Source organism: Manis pentadactyla, chromosome 9 (assembly GCF_030020395.1).
Source record: "Manis pentadactyla isolate mManPen7 chromosome 9, mManPen7.hap1, whole genome shotgun sequence".
NCBI classification, from domain to species: Eukaryota; Metazoa; Chordata; class Mammalia; order Pholidota; family Manidae; genus Manis; species Manis pentadactyla.
In genome coordinates, this window is record NC_080027.1 from 83,425,188 (window position 1) to 83,441,804 (window position 16,617).

The 16,617-nt window shown below is 39.2% G+C and overlaps 1 protein-coding gene across 5 annotated transcripts in view; it reads left to right on the forward strand.

Moving 5' to 3' along the window:
* TTC17 (tetratricopeptide repeat domain 17) overlaps positions 1-13,497 on the forward strand; it is a 160,679-nt gene extending 147,182 nt beyond the window's left edge. For 4 of the 5 annotated variants that reach the window (XM_036891710.2, XM_036891713.2, XM_057507569.1 and 1 more), the window contains 3 exons: positions 8,254-8,373; positions 10,016-10,159; positions 11,751-13,497. In XM_036891710.2, coding sequence (XP_036747605.2) covers positions 8,254-8,373; positions 10,016-10,159; positions 11,751-11,882 — 396 coding nt within the window. In that variant the 3' untranslated portion in view covers positions 11,883-13,497. The remainder of the gene's footprint in view (positions 1-8,253; positions 8,374-10,015; positions 10,160-11,750) is intronic. The other variant, XM_036891711.2, reaches the window with a different exon arrangement.
* The last annotated feature ends 3,120 nt before the right edge of the window (positions 13,498-16,617 follow it).

The window sequence follows — 16,617 nt, forward strand, 5'->3', positions numbered from 1 at the left end:
TGTATCCCAAGTTGGATAAATAAAAAGAAATCCATGCCTAGATACATTATAGTTAAAGAGCAAAGACAAAGATACCTTAAAAGCATTTGTTTCAGTGAAGGGTACTCTCAGGAAAAACAGAAAGGACATTAGGTATTTCAGAGGGGCAAATTTAATTTAGAGAATTGATTACGTTGTTGCAGAGGGGTGAAAAAGAAAAAAGGAAACCTTGATGTAAGCCAGAGATACCAGCTGTTGGGATGGTTTCTACCCCTTGGGATGAAAGAAGGAAGCAAAAAAAGAGGGCTCTCAAAATTTAGGAGTTCATCGGAGGAGCTCTGGCATGTATATTTTTAAAAGATGCTCCTTGATCAAGTTGGATTTGTCCCAGAAATTTGAAACAGTCAAACTTTAGGAAAACCTAAATTTCTTTCACCAAATTGAAGGAGAAAATCTGTGAAATCATTTCAGTAGATTATATTTCATAAAATTTACTAGCATTCATGATATAAAGCTAATGCAGATTAAAAATAGACAAGGACTTAATCTGATTAAAAGAATCAGTAACACAAATCTACAGCAAAGATGATTCTTAATGGGGGAAATATCACTTCTATTCAATCTTGTACTGAAAGTTCTAGCAAGCACAGTAAATCAAGAAAAATTAATGGCATAAGTATTAGGAAGAAAAAATTTTATTCAGAAATGATATACTTATCTACATAGCAAACCCAAAAGAATCTAAAAATTTTCAGAAATAGTAACATTTTTATAAAGGTGGCTGTCTGTAAAGTCAGCAATAAAAATAAGTTACATTTCTATAAAGTAGCAAAACATATTAGAAAACAATTTTTAAATGTATTTGCATTGTTAAAAAATATATAAAGTTCCCAATAATAAATCTAACATAAAATTTGTAAGACCTATATGAAGAAAGTGATAAAATTTTATTGAAAGGGATTTTTAAAGACATTTAAATGAACAGAGAGGTACATACTTTTCATGGATAAGAAGATACACATCATAAACATGTCAGTTTTCTCAATTTGATTTATAGAGCCAATGCTGTTATAATCAAAATACCAAATTTTTAAATTGTGCTTTACATTTATATGGAAGGGTAAGGAACAGACAGTCTTGGAAAGAAGAATAAGGTGGTGAGAATTCCCTTGCTTTCATGAAAAATTATTAAACAAGACATTATGCTATTTACTCAATGATAAAATTTTTTCAGTCTGGGGGGACTAAATAGAAAGCCCTGAAACAGATGCTAACATGCACAAAAATGTGGAACATCAGTGGGGAGAGAAGGAGCTACTCAGGACACTGTGCTGGGGCAGTTGCTCAGCTGATTTCAATCTTCACCTCATATCTTACACAATAAATGAATTCCATGTGAACTAAGGACCCAAGTATCAAAAACAAAACTTGAAAAATTAGAGTAAAATGTGCGGATGATCTTTCTGGCCTTGACATACCAAAAGGTTTCTTAAAGAAGATACAAAAGTACTAACTAGCAAAGAAAATGTTAATAAGTTCAACTACATTAAAGTTTAAAATTTTTTAAATTAAAGAGATAAGGCAGAGTGAAAGGCAGTATGTGTAACACATTTAATGTACAAGGACTAATATGAAAAGTGGATGAGAAAGAAAAATCAAAAATGGATAGAAGATATTAACAGACATTTCACTGAAAAAAGGTATGTTTGACTGATGAACACAAAAATTCTCAATCTCATTAATAATCAGGAAATGTAAACTAATAACCCCACAGTAAGAGTCTGTTTTACCCCTGACTGACCATATGAAGAATTATAAAGGATATAGAGCAAGAGGCACTTTTAAACATTGCCAGTAGGATTTTAAATTGTGACATCTTTAGGAAACAGTTTGGCATTCTCTTGTTATGTTGGACATTCATGTATTCTGTGGTGCAACAATTCCACTCTTAGGTATCTACTCTAGACTAGAGAAACTCTGTACATTTATTTGCAATAGGAAACTTAAAAACCAGAAACAAACCATGCATCTACAGGAAATAGATGAGTATAGTATATTTACTTAATGGACACTTAAATGTGCAGCAAGGAAACTGAACTAAAGCTACACACAACATGGATGAATCTTAGAATGTTGAGTAAATACCTCAAGTCCCAGAAGTCTTCTCACAGTACTATACCTTTTTATAACGCAGAGGAAGACATAAACCAAATATCCTGTTGAAGGAAATATATGTGTATGTGAGTTATAAAAGGAACAATGGAATAATAAACAGAACATTTAGGATAATGTGTGCCTCCGGAGAAAATGCAAGAGGATGGATACCTAAGAACACATAGGTAGATGCAAGTTCATTCTTTGGTAGAGTGGCAGTTTCTGGGATATTCATTATTCTATGCCTTAGGCATAAGTGTGTTTTATATAATTTCATTTTATATAAATATGTGCTTTTATATGTGTCAAAATATTGACAGTAAAGAAAGATTTTTTTTTAAAGAATCTTTTGGGGAAGCCAATCCAAAGGAAGGGGGAATAAATCAAGCTAACTTCATACTTCTCTGCAGCAGCCATCCACACCAAGAGGCAATGGAGCAATGTCAACAAATTATTCAAGGAAAGAGTTAGCCATGATTTCATATACAGCTAGCTGTCCTTAAGGTGTGAAGGCTGCAGGCAGAAAGTTTTGAACATATATGATTGTATTCTATTGTTTGAGCCACCTAGTCTGTGATTCTTTGTTATAACAACCCTAGCAAACTATTTTCTTACAGATCTAGGGGCTACAAGTCTGCGATCCAGGTGCTTGCTGCCTCTTCACATGATCTTTCCTCTGCACACATGACACTGATGTATCTTTTCTTCTATAAATCCTTCATATCAGTCCAGATATATAAGATTAGGGCCCCACAATAATGGCCTCATTTTGATTTAATCAGTTCCTTGAAGACCTTATCTCCAAATGTAGTTATATTCTTAGGGACCAGAGATTGAGACTTAAACATATGCATTTCGGAGAAACAGAGTTCAGCCCATAACAACAATATAAAGGAATATTGTTCCCATCAACCCTTAAGAAAACTATTAGGAAATTACCTAAGGAAGATTAAAAAAAAAATACATGGAGGCTAAACAACATGCTCCTAGATAATCAATGGATCGATGACCAAATCAAAGAAGAAATCAGTCAATACATGGAGACAAATGAAAACAAAAATAAAACAGTTCAAAATATGTGGGACTCTGCAAAAGCACTTCTAAGAGTACAGGCCTACCTCACAAAACAAGAACAATCCCAAACAGTCTACACTCGCAACTAAAGAAACAAGAAAAAGAAGAACAAATCAAGTCCAAAATAAGTAGAAGGAGGGACATAATAAAGATCAGAGCAGAAATAAATGAATAAAACAAAAGAAAAAATCAATAAACCAATATCTGGTTCTTGAGAAGATAAACAAAATAGGTAAACCTCTAGCCAGACTTATCAAGAAAAAAAGAGGACACAAAATTAGAAAAGAAAAAGGAGCAGTTACAACCGACACCACAGAAATACAAAGAATTATTAGAGAATTCCATGAAAAACTATATGCCAGTAAATCAGACAACCTAGAGGAAATGGACAAAGTCCTAGAAAAGTACAACCTTCCAATACTGACTCAGGAAGAAACAAAATTTGAACAGGCCATTACCAGTAACAAAATTGAATTAGTAATCAAAAACTCCCAAGAAACAAAAGTCCCAAACCAGATGGCATCACAGCTGAATTCTACCAAACATGTAAAAAAGAGCTCATACCCATCCTTAAAGTATTCCAAACAGTAGAAGAGGATGGAATACTTCCAAACTCACTGTATGAGGCCAACATCACTCTAATACCAAAACCAGACAAAGACTTGACAAAAAAGAAAATTATAGACCAATATCCCTGACAAACATAGATGTAAAAACCCTCAACAAAATACTAGCAAATTGAATTTAAAAATAACATCAAAAGGATCTCTCTTCATGACCAAGTGAGATTTATTCCAGGGCTGTAAGGATGTTACAATATTTATAAATCAATCATTATCATAAACCACATTAACAAAAAAGGAAGATAAAAACTATGATCATCTCAACAGATGCTGAAAAAGCATTTAACAAAATTCAGCATCCATTCATGAAAAAAGCTCAACAAAATGGGTATAGAGACAATGTATCTCAACATAATAAAAGCCATATATGAAAAACCCACAGCTAACATCATGCTCAATGGCAAAAAGCTGAAAACTTTTCCTCTAAGATCAGGAGCAAAACAAGATTGTCCACTCTCACCATTTTTATTCCAGCATAGTACTAGAGGTCCTGGTTACAGCAATCAGACAAGATAGAGATAAAAGGCATCCAAATTGGTAAGGAAGAAGTAAAGCTGTCACTATTTGCAGATGACACAATACTGTATGTAGAAAACCCTAAAGACACCACCAAAAACTATTAGAGCTAATAACTGGGTTCATCAAAATTATAGGATACAAAATTAATGCACAGAAGTCTGTTGCATTCCTATATACTAATAATGAACTAGCAGGAGAAATCAGGAAAAAAAATCCATTTACAATCACATCAAAAAGAATAAAATACCTTGGAATAAACCTAAAGGGCATGAAAGGAGGTAAAAGACCTGTGCTCTGAAAATATATGACAGTTGTGAGAGAAATTAAAGAAGACACAAATAAATGGAAATTTTTCCCATGCTCACAGGTAAGAATTAATATTGTCAAAATGACCATCCTGCCCAAAGCAATTTACAGATTCAGTGTAATCCCTATCAAAATACCAACAGCATTTTTCAATCCACTAGAACAAATAATCCTAAAATTCATATGAAACCACAAAAGACCCTGAATAACCAAAGCAATCCTAAAAAAGAACAAAGCTGGGCGTATTATGCTCCCTGACTTCAAGCTCTACTACAAATCTATGGTAATCAAAACAGTATGGTACTCATGCAAGAACAGACCCATAAACCCACACATACATGGTCAATTAATATGTGATAAAGGAGCCATGAATATACAGTGGGGAAAAGACAGTCTCTTCAATAACTGGTGTTGAGAAAGCTGGACAGCTACATGCAAGGGAATGAAACTGAAGTACTGTCTAACTCCATATACAAAAGTAAACTCAAAATGGATAAAAGACCTAAATGTAAGACATGAAACCATAAAACTCTTAGAAGAAAACAGGCAAAAATCTCTTGAACGTAAGTAAGCATGAGCAATTTTTTCCTGGACATAAGGAAAAGAAAATAAAAAATGAACAATAGGACTATACATCAAACTGAAAAGCTTCTTTACAGCAAAGGACACCATCAGCAGAACAAAAAGGCAGCCTACAGTATGGGAGAATATATTCATTAATGATTTACCCAACAAGGAGTTAACATCCAAAATACATAAAGAACTCATACACCTCAACACCAAAAAAACAACCTGATTAAAAAATGGACAGAGGACTTCAACATTTTTCCAAATAAGAAATTCATATGGCCAACAGACACATAAAAAGATGCTCCACTTTGCTAATCATCAGGGAAAAATGCAATTGAAAACCACAATGAGATACCACCTCACACCAGTTAGAATGGCCACTAGCCAAAAGACAAGAAATAACAAGTGTTGGCGAGGATGTGGAGAAAAGGGAACCCTCCTACTCTGTTGGTGGGAATGTAAATTGTTGCAGCCAGTGTTCAAAGCAGTATGGAGTTTCCTCAAAAAACTAAAATAAAAAATACTGTACAACCCAGCAATTCCACTTCTAGGAATTTACCTGAAAAAAATCAAATCCCTGATTCAAAAAGACATGTATATGTACCCCTATGTTTATCACCACATTATTTAAATAGCCAAGTTACAGAAGCAACCAGTGTCCATCATTAGATGTGTGGATAAAGAACAAGTGGTACATACACACAATGGAATGTTATTCAGCTATGCCAAAAAAAAAAAAAAAATCCTGCCATTTGCAAAAACATGAATGAACCTAGAGGGTATTATGCTAAGTGAAATAAGCCAGGTGGAGAAAGACAAATACCGTATGATTTTACTTATCTGTGGAATCTAAACAAAACCAACAAAATAGCAATAGACTCATAGACACTGAGAAGTGACTGGTGATTACAATGGGGGCAGGGCTGGGAGGGGTTGGGATGGGTGGTTGGGGAGGGTGAGGGGGATAAAAGGACACAAAAATTCTCAATCATAAGTTGGTCACAGGGATGGTAGTGCAGCGTAGAGAATATAGCCAAAGATTCTGTAATATCTTCCTATGGTGACAGATTGTAACCGCACTAGTTGGGGTAAGGATTTAATAATGTGGGTAACTGGTGAACCACCATGTTATATACTTGAAACTAATATAAGATTGTATATCAACTATACTTCAATTTTTTTTTTAAAGAAACAGTTAGATGAACTCAGCCAACCATGAGATAATTGGGGAAACCACACAAAATTAATGTCAGTGATGATTGAATATATTTAATACAGAATCAAACAAAAAGGTGGGAAATAGGATGACAGAATAGAATACAAATATTATATGCCCTGACAATGAGGAATGAAAAAGTTACCAAAAATTAGGTTGGAAGAAAGAAAGAAGCTAGGAAGCAGTAAGTTTTCTGACTGACTCATCTGTAATGTCTGGAAGTTAGATACCATTCCTCAAAAGGGGCAAATGAAATAGGAAAATCCAAAATTAGACCTAAGTTAAATACTGAAATTTAATATTCAGTAAAGGTGGTAGGTAGCTCAGTGAGGGGAGAGAGGAATTATTCATTAAATAGTATTGAGGCAATTTAGTAGCCATCTTAGAAAAAATTGGAGCCATATCTTTTACTTTACACAGTGAAATTTGAAATTGATCAAAGATTTAAACATGAAAAATGAAACTATAAAAGTTCTGGCAGAAAAGCATGGTAAAATTTCTTGATAATGTTGGAGTAAGCAAAACCTTCCTAATTACAACTGTAAATCCAGAAGCCATTGGAGATAAATTAATAAACTACTGTGTAGAAATCAAAACCCTTCTATATTGCACAAAGCTCTCTAAGTCCAAAGGCAGACTCAAGAAAACTGAGGGAGTACATGTATAATTGATATAGCAGGCAAAGGATCAATCTCCCTAATGTATAAAGAGCTTTTTCAAGTAGAAAAAACTAACACAATGTAAGAACTTCACAAAAAAGAAGTACTTCACAAAAAAGAAGTACTTCACAAAAAAGAAGTACAAAGGCTGTCAAACACAATAGGATGGTCAGCTCTACTCCTAAGAAGGGAAACGCAGATTTACACCACATTTCTCACCCATCAAAGGTCCAAAAGTTTAATAACAGACTCTGTGGTGAGGCTATAAAGAATAAAGGACCCTCCTGTACTTCTGGTGGGAGAGTAAATTGTTACAATCCTGTGGAGGATAGTGTGGTAATATATACCAAAATGATGTGTATACACCCTTGACATAGCATATCCACATAAGGAAATGTATCCCATACAAATGCATTTGCATAAATGCAAACTTAAACCTATGCAAGGTTATTTTGCAGCATTGTTTATAAAATTGGGGGAGAGAAGAATATTCATTAATGAAGATCTAGTTATATATATCCATACAGTGAAATACTATGTAGCTGATAAGAGAATGAAGAGGCTTTCCATACACAGATGTAGAAAGATCTCCAAGGTATATTGTTTAGTAAAACAAAGCAAAGTGCAGATGAATGTTACAGAATAGGTTACCTCATATAAAAAGGGGGTGGGAGTATAAGTCTGTATTTGTAATTGCTTGTATAAACCATAATGAAATCCTAGATAGTTACATAAGAAACTAAAAAAGTATTTACTTACATACAATAAAGATAAGAATGGGAGGGAAACTTTTCACTGTATAACTGTAATTTCTGTTTTTTTAAATGTGCATGAATTACCTGTTCAAAAAGTTAAATTTAAAAGAACGTGGGCATGAAATACATAGTTCTGCTATTTAGTAGTTGAATGGATTTGGACAAGATACTTAACCTCTCTCCATCATAATTTTCTGATCTATAACAAGGCTATCATTAGTATCAAGCTTGTAGGGACATTAGATTAATGAGAGGGTGACCATCAGGTGCTCAGCAGAATTGTCAGCATCTAGTAAATACTCAGTTGTGATCATTAATTCACACTACTGTTCTAATCTTGGTGGTTAATTGTTATGTTATTCAAGAGACATCTGCCTTAGCTGACCATTCCTTTGCAGAACCAGACATCCTGGGTCCTTTCCAGCATGGCTGCCCTCTACTGGAGAGTGAAAGGCCAAGGAAAGAAAGCAATTGACTGCTTACGCCAAGCCCTCCACTATGCTCCACACCAAATGAAGGTGAGTGGGACTCAGAAGGTGTGAATTTCTGTCCCTTGGTCCTTTCCATTGCCCAGTGATTTATTCCAAGGTTTCAACCAGCCTTCTTCATGCCCAGCCAGTGAAAAAGTGGCAAAGGCTAGAAGAGGGTGGGAGGACAATGTCCCCGCTGACACCCCACAGGCCCCACTATGTGAGTTGGCCCCACTCTCACGCCTTCCCTTATCAGCAAGTTGGAGCATGGGGGAGGTCTCAGTGGTCCCTCCCTGTAAAACATTACATCATTTATACCGCTTCTGCTGTGCTCAGAGCCACCCACATACAGCAGACACTCTGGTCTGGGCAGGTCTTCACCCTTGAAGTCATTCTGGCTGTAGCTTATCCCCAGGGGCCTAGAGGCCTGTTACGATTGTCTTGCTTACACTACTGACTTAGGCTTACTTCCAGACACAGGAACAGAAGCAATTTCCATTTCTTCATATACATCAACCAGTTCTTGGTCTTCGGTGTCTGACTTCACCTCTTCCAAAAAGCAAGAACAAAGCCCAGCTAACCCTGAGTAGCACCAGCCTTTTTTTAAAAGCCAGTTATTGTTATGATGACTGAGACCATGCAGCTTTTTAAGAGCACATTTGTGTCCACCTATGCAGAGTTCTGTATTAATCTCCAGATTTCCTATGGCTTCTGTCTTTGTTCATATGGGCAGTGTATGGAATGGCAGAAGGAGCACAGGCTTTCCTGCCTGGCATCACTGAGTTCTAAGTGCAGCTCTGCCTCTTACTAACTTGTGACCTTAGCCAAGTCCTTAGGCCTCTGTGACCTCACATAAGGATGTGCACTCTATGGGTGTCCAGTAAAGACAAAGTTGGGTCCTTTTTTTTTCTTTTTCGTCTGCATCTCATAGAACCCAGTAAAATATGTATAGGCAGCAGTTGTTTGGGTAACACTTAAAGTGAATAAATATTTTTGATAATGATAATGTTGCTGTTTGTTTGACCTGTCATTCTGTGCTCTATACTGCTAGGCAATAGGGAAGGGCCAAAACTGTAGATCAAGGCCCTGAAAACTTCTTGGGTAGAGGGCCAGATAGTAAGAAAATAGGCTTTGGAGGCTAGGCAGCCTCTGTTGGAACCATTCACTTCCGCCCTTGTAGCATGAAAACAGCCACAGAATACTAAAGGAATGAAAACAGAGTGTTCTAATAAAACTTTACAAAAACAGGCAGCAAGCTATATTTGGCCTGTGGACCAGTCTGCAAGCCCCCTGCTTCAGATGATGGAGTGGTCCTTGCAGAAACTATTTGACTCTATGGTAGTATGACTCAAGGTGTGCTCTGTCAGTCTACGAACTATTACCAACCTGCAGTAAGCCAAGGAGCTTGCACCAGCGTCCTTGCTCAGCAGACTGTTTACTCAACTGACATTTTTGTTTTGTTTTTTGAGGCAAGACTTTCTCAATGAAAGAAATAAAGCATTGGTTTATGTGCTGGTGCAAGCTCCTTCTATGTCACAGACCAGTTAGCAAACAGAGGGCTAGCATGCTGAGTTGCACTGTTATGATTTACCAGGAAACATTGGCTGCATTATTTATGATCAACACCACCAACAGGTAAAGCTCAACAACCAATATTTTTCCCTTCTCACCATTCTCCTTCCTCTCCCAGGACGTGCCCCTGATTAGCCTGGCCAACATCTTGCACAATGCCAAGCTCTGGAACGATGCCGTCATAGTAGCCACCATGGCAGTAGAGATTGCACCACACTTTGCTGTGAACCACTTCACGCTGGGCAACGTCTACGTGGCAATGGTGAGATTGGCGGTGCAGGCAGAGCATATCAGCTCTGCCGCTTTCTCTCTGGCACATCTTCATCTTTGATTTCAGAACTTTTTTGCCTTTGTCCATGTCCCCCAATCTCCTGGAGGTTTTGTGTCTAGAGTTGCTGGCTCCACCAAGGGTATACTTTATGGATAAAAGGCTTGTGTAGTTTTAAAAATACTACATAAAATTCATCTAAGTATTTGCAACTGTATTTCCTCACCATGAGTTTACACTGACAGTAGGGTCAGATTTACCTGAACTTTTGGAGATATCACCTGTTCCAGAAAATGATACCTAACACTCCACATGGACATACACACACTCATGCTTTCTTACTTCCAGGCTGGGCCAGGTACCCAGATTTGCACTCATGATTTTTCTTTTTCTTGCTATATTTTCACCTTGCCTTACCTTTTTTTTTTAAGTATTTGTCTCTCTCTAGAGTTGGGGCTTTTTAAGGAAAAGACTCCCCTTTGTCCCCAAGGTAAAGACTCTTCGTTTCCCTGTTCCTAGCAATTCACAGCATTCCCACATACTAGGTGCTCACCAAATGTTTAATGAATGATGGAATGCCACTAGTTGCATGGAATACCATTTACAGAGAAAGTGGTAAAGCCATCATCCAGAACCCTCATTCTGCTCAGAAACAGACTGATTTCAGAACTTAAAATCCCATGGGTCCCCCAGAAGCTGTCATTGCCACATTTACCATGAGAATCATGACACCCACCTGTCTAAAGCTTGATGTCCCACATGGAGCTGTTCCCAGGGTACTCTCAGTAAAGGTTAACAGAACAAGCAGCTTCAGGCTCCAAGTTTTATGTGTCATCCTTGACTTCAAAGGCAGGAAGAATAATTTGGCCAGGTAGCTGTTGCTGAATGTGCAAATTTGTGACTCTGCTTCTTAAAATTGAAGAATCTATTTTCATCCTCAGTAAATGTAAAATTTGTTACTGTCATTGAGGAAATTTGCCTCTCATTTTTGCCAGAAGGAGTCATTTAACCAGTTGGTTTGAGTTCTTCTTTGAGAGTACTAGACTACGTAAAAGATGAATGCTTTCAGTATGGTACTGGTCATTCCCAAACCATGTTCATATTTTTAAATGTTAGAATAAAACACTTGCAAAATTTGCAAGTCTAATTGAGATACCTGACTTTACTTCCATCTTTCCAGCCATAGTAGAGAATTCAGGCAGATGTGTAATGAGCACGTCCAAGCATAGTTCTAGGTTTCCGTGCGGATTAAATGGAAGGATTTCCTGAAGCACCAGGCACACACCAGTAATGTTGGCTCTCACTGTTACTACCACGATCGCTCCTGCTGTTGAGTCAAACCCTAGTAAAGTCAGTCTTCCCTTTCCCTTTGGTTCTTGGGCTCTGCCATAGTTCCCTTTGTACCTTGGGGATGGAGGTAGTTGTTTTCTCCCAAACTTCAGAGTTTTCTTCAGTGATTTAGATCCATTGAGAATATCCTCCAGGACTCTCGCCAGCACAGAGGTGTTTTTTAAGAAAGAAGTCACCATATACATGTGGCCTGGTAGTAATAGCCCTCTCACTTTTGTCCCTTTGCCCCTCACAGGAGGAGTTTGAAAAAGCATTGGTGTGGTATGAGTCAACCCTGAAGCTGCAGCCCGAGTTCATCCCAGCCAAGACCCGAATCCAGACCATCCAGTGTCACTTGATGCTGAAGAAGTCCCGGCGCTCTCCGTAGTGCCCTCCTCCTCTCTCCCTCTCTCTCTCTCTCTCTCTCATGCTCTTATAAAGAATAAGAAAAAGAAACAGTCATTGTCAGTACCTACTCTTAATGATGTGTGTGAAAATAACTGAGTAAGACTTAACAGCAGGACTTTTTGTGGGAATTGGTTTGGTCTTGTTTTTAAGTTTCTTCTTTCCCCCAGCCAACCTCAGAAACACAAATTTCTTAAAAGGAAAATGCAGCTTAAAAATACTGTGTAAATACTGAGCCAAGACATTTCTGGAGCTGTGCTCTGTCTCCAAAACCTCAATGCCTCTAGGGCTTTTCTCAGTGGTCCAGCCAGCCGCCTGGCACACTCTGCTTCTGCCGTAGTCTCTGCTGTCAGTGGAAAAGCAAAAGCCCATCTGGCGCCGGTCAGTGAGAGGCAGTGTTGTGCTTTCTCCCTGAGACCCCCATGCTGTCCCTAGTCTTGTCACTTCTGTGCTGCTGTGTTACCAACTCAGAGGTAGTTTGCAGGGGAGGAAGGGGAAAATGATTTTTAAAACAAAATATTCACAACAAGAAAAACTTAGGATCACCTGACCTTTGTAATGTTATTTATGTGGGGAGGGAGGGGGGCTGAGGAGGGGACTCAGCAGTGTATAACATCGATATCGTTTGTACTTTAATTACAAATCACAAGGAAACCAATTAAGTTGAAATCCTATATAACAGGTTTATATATAGAGAATATGTATATTTGAAGCCCTTTACAGACTGGGTCTGTGTTTTACTAATTCTTTGTTCACTGTGTTACCCATTTTGGAATAAGGTGTGAATGTCAGCTCCCTCTCTCTGGGGCCTTCAAACTTAGCTCTTCAGGAGAGAGTGGTGAGCCAAGATTGAGTGTTTCCGTGCAATGCTTTTACCTCTGGTCCCAGGAGAATCAGAAACTCCAGACATTTGGAATCTTAAAGGGCACATACTGAAAACAAAAATAAAAGTTGTTTATGAGCAAAATAGGTCTGTAGTGCGGTTTTTCTATAGACTCAGGCTAATTTGGACAGCGCTGAAGCTTAACTAACCCTGGATCTGATCTTCTCAAGTCCTAGATTCTCTATTTCTTCCCGCAGCAGCAAGGTGAGGGGGAAAATAATCCATCACTAGGTTTTAGAGTTGATGAACTTAATAGTATGATATCTTTGGCCAAAAGGATGCACAGAGTGTTGAGAGTTGGATATGTAACTCACCTTCCCAGAAAAGGAGGAATAATCACAAGCTCATGGCCCCTGAGGTGAGCACTAATCTAAAGTTCATCCAAGTAAGTTTCATGGGGAGCCTTGGTGAGAGGAATACAGGGCACTCCCTTCGGGACAGGGCTCCACGGAGCACAGCACTTCTGTAGACTTTCCTAGGCTGTTGTCAGACAGCAGTTATTTCAAATACTGGGTCACTGGCCTTTGAGCATTTGGGTCCATCACAGACTGTCATTACTCAGAAGCGGGTTAGCCCTCAGACATTCCTGGGAACTCTCTCTGTCCTTTATGCAGGTAGTGTCCAGCTAATTCCAAACAATTGTGTCAGATGTATTTTGAGAGCAAGCTTATTTGTGGCTAAGTAAAGTAAACTTTTTTCACTGGGCAGATCCTTACCTATCAATGTGTGTGTGTGAGTGTATTCCTTGCTACCTATCCACAATTTGCCATTTCATTTTTCCTGAAACATTTAACAGTTGTTTGGGGTTTGGATTTCTTTTAACTTGTATACAATGAAATTCACTCTTGGGTGTACAGTTCCCTGAGTTTTGACAAAAATGCATAGAGTCATGCAGCCACCACAACAATCAAGATACAAAATTTCCATGACCCACATGACTCAGGCTGCCTCTTTGTGGTCAGACACCACCCTTAACCCTTGCTGGTCTGCTCGCCCCATAGTTTTCCTTTTCCATAATGTCATGTAAGTGTTAGTACATGGTATGTAGCCCTTTGAGTGTGACATCTTTCGTTTAACACAACGCACTTGAGATTGGGTCATGCCATTGCATGACAGCAGCTCCTTCCCTTCAGTTAGCAGCAGTCCATCGTTTATTCCCCTACTGGATGACACTGGGACATTTCCAGCTCTGGGAGATAGTGGATACAGCTGCAGTAAACATTCACATGTAGATTTTTGTGTGCACATACATAGGTTTTCGTTTCTTGTGTAGGTTCAGTCAGCAATTGTTTTCCTGTTGTAGATACATTGAGTTCCTGCTATGCTCCAAGATTATACTCAGTTAAAACTCATTTAAGCCTCACACCAACCCAATAGTGTAGATGCTATTGTTACTTCGATTTTAAGAATGGGAAAACTTGAGACCAAGATTAAGTGACCACAGCTGGGAAGTGATGGAGTTGAGGTATGAGCCCAAGTAGTCTCATTCCACAACCAGCACTCCCAAACACCATGCTGGATGCATCCATTTTCCATTTAATTCTCACAACCACATGAAGAAGATATCTATTTTACAGATGAGAAAACCAAGATTCACAGGTGAAGTAACTGGTTCATAATCACACAGTATATGGTTGAGTTCCAATTCAAACTAAGCCCATGTTTGTCTAAAGTCACCAACCTTGTGCCCTAACTGCTCTACTGTACTCTGCCCATGTGCAAATTATTTCTAGTAAGAACTTCACTCTTAGTCGCTCCCTATTTGCTTTCAGATGTGTTGCTCTTTCCCATGTGTGTTCATATGTCACATGTCTGTGTTGTCTAGCACTGAGTATAGCACCTCATACATAGCAAATACTAAATGCTGAATGACTGACAATTGATGCAGTTGGGGTATTTCCTCTCTCTCCTGCTGAAGTTCTAAGGGCTTTGGAAACCAACCTGCGGGAAATGAAATATCTTACTTCTCTGAAATGGAACTTGCAAAACATGCACACACAAACCCATCCTTCTGCCTTAGGGACACCCCCTCCAACAGACTAATAGAGGAAGCCTAGTCTACCCTTCACATCCAGGGGCCCTGCACCACTAACTCCAGGGAAGGAGGGGTCGGTCTGAAGTGACCAGCCTTATGCAGCTATTTCCCCTTCCCTGGGCCGCCAGTGATTCCACTCCGACATGCCTGCCTGCTGTCCTCTCCCGCGCAGGGCTTGATACAGCAGCAGGGGAGAGCAGCTTCAGCTTTTGCGGTTACTAACGCTCAGGTATGCCCTCCCTACACATCTCATCCCGTGCTTTCCTTTTCTGTCAAACAGGCATGTCCAGCTCTCCCCACAAACGTCCAGTTCAGCACCCATTAATGTCAACACTGAATGAGACATTAGCTATGTTCTCTACCCTCAGCAAATCACAATCTGATTGAGAAGACAGAGAATTAGAGAATACGAAGTCCACTCAGCAGAAATCTGAATGTTGAAGACTCAGGAACAGAGTTTTCTGACAGAGCCACTATATGAGTCCCCTGGGAAGGTGTAGCCCTCAGGTGCGTATACCTCAGGTTGGACACTCCAAGCAGAGCCCCGCATGGCTCAGCCCCTGCCTGCCTTCCATGCTTTTCTTTGGCCACTCATTTTTCACTCAACAAACATGTATCAAATATTTACTATGTGCCAGGCACTATGCTGGCCACTGCAGGTAATTCTGTATGGTGGCAGAACAGAAGGGGGTGTGGCAGGGGGTGACAGGTGAGGCTGAGGCCAGATCATCATGAGCAGAGCTAAGACATTTGGGCTTGTCCTGAGGGAAATGGAGAGCCACTCTCCAGCTTACACTCGAGGCTACAATTTAGTGTTTCCCACATGCATCCATCTTCCGCATTCCTGTGCCTCTGATTGTGCTGCTCCCACCACCTGCATGCCACCTACCCCCACTCTGGCCCTTTTGTCACTTACTTAATTCCTCTGGTTTCCAGAGGCATTGTTCACCTGTCATAGGATGAACATGCTCCTGCCGCACCTGATTACCCCTTTGGTGACACTCATCACACTGTATGGAAATGAGCTATGTGTCTTGCCTCCAATCAGATGCTCAGCTCCATGTCTAATGGATGTCTACATCCCCTTCTCTTACAACTATGAGCCTGGCACAAAACAGCTGCATGACATGATCAAAACCGAAAGTTTCTGTGATGACTGCCCTTGCACTGTTCACCATGTAACTTATTCACTATGTAAGAATTTGTTCACCATGTAAGAACTTGTTCGTTATGCTTCAGAAGATTGGAGACTGTTGAGAATTAGGCTTGGGGTTGATTAATGATTGTGCATTGAGTCCCCTATACAGAATTTTATTGTTGTTAACAACCATTTGATCAATAAATATGAGAGATGCCCTCTCAAAAAAAAAAAAAACAGCTGCATGATTTTTAAACAATTACCGAACTCGTGAATTAATAGCAGATCCAGCAATACCCTAGAGAAGCTACAGCAACATCCAGGAGAAAAGGCTGGAAATAGGTAGCTATTTAAAGAGAGAGGGAAGACTGAATCAGGGGAACTTCTCTACCAGAGGTCAGGTGGAGAAACTGCTCTCTTAACCTACAGAGACACTGCCTGGCCTCTCAGCCCTGCCCTGGGCCACCCGTTACTCCTGACTCACATAAAACACTTTCAAAGGGGTAAGCAGACACCATGCAATCGATATGCACTTCTTATTAGCAGAGGTCTGCAATCCTGTCGCCAAATCTTTCCCCGATTCTAGACATCAATTACCTTTTCTTTAACTGTTGTATGTTTTTCCATTTCTGGACTCTGATTTACAAGTTTGATTGCTTAGA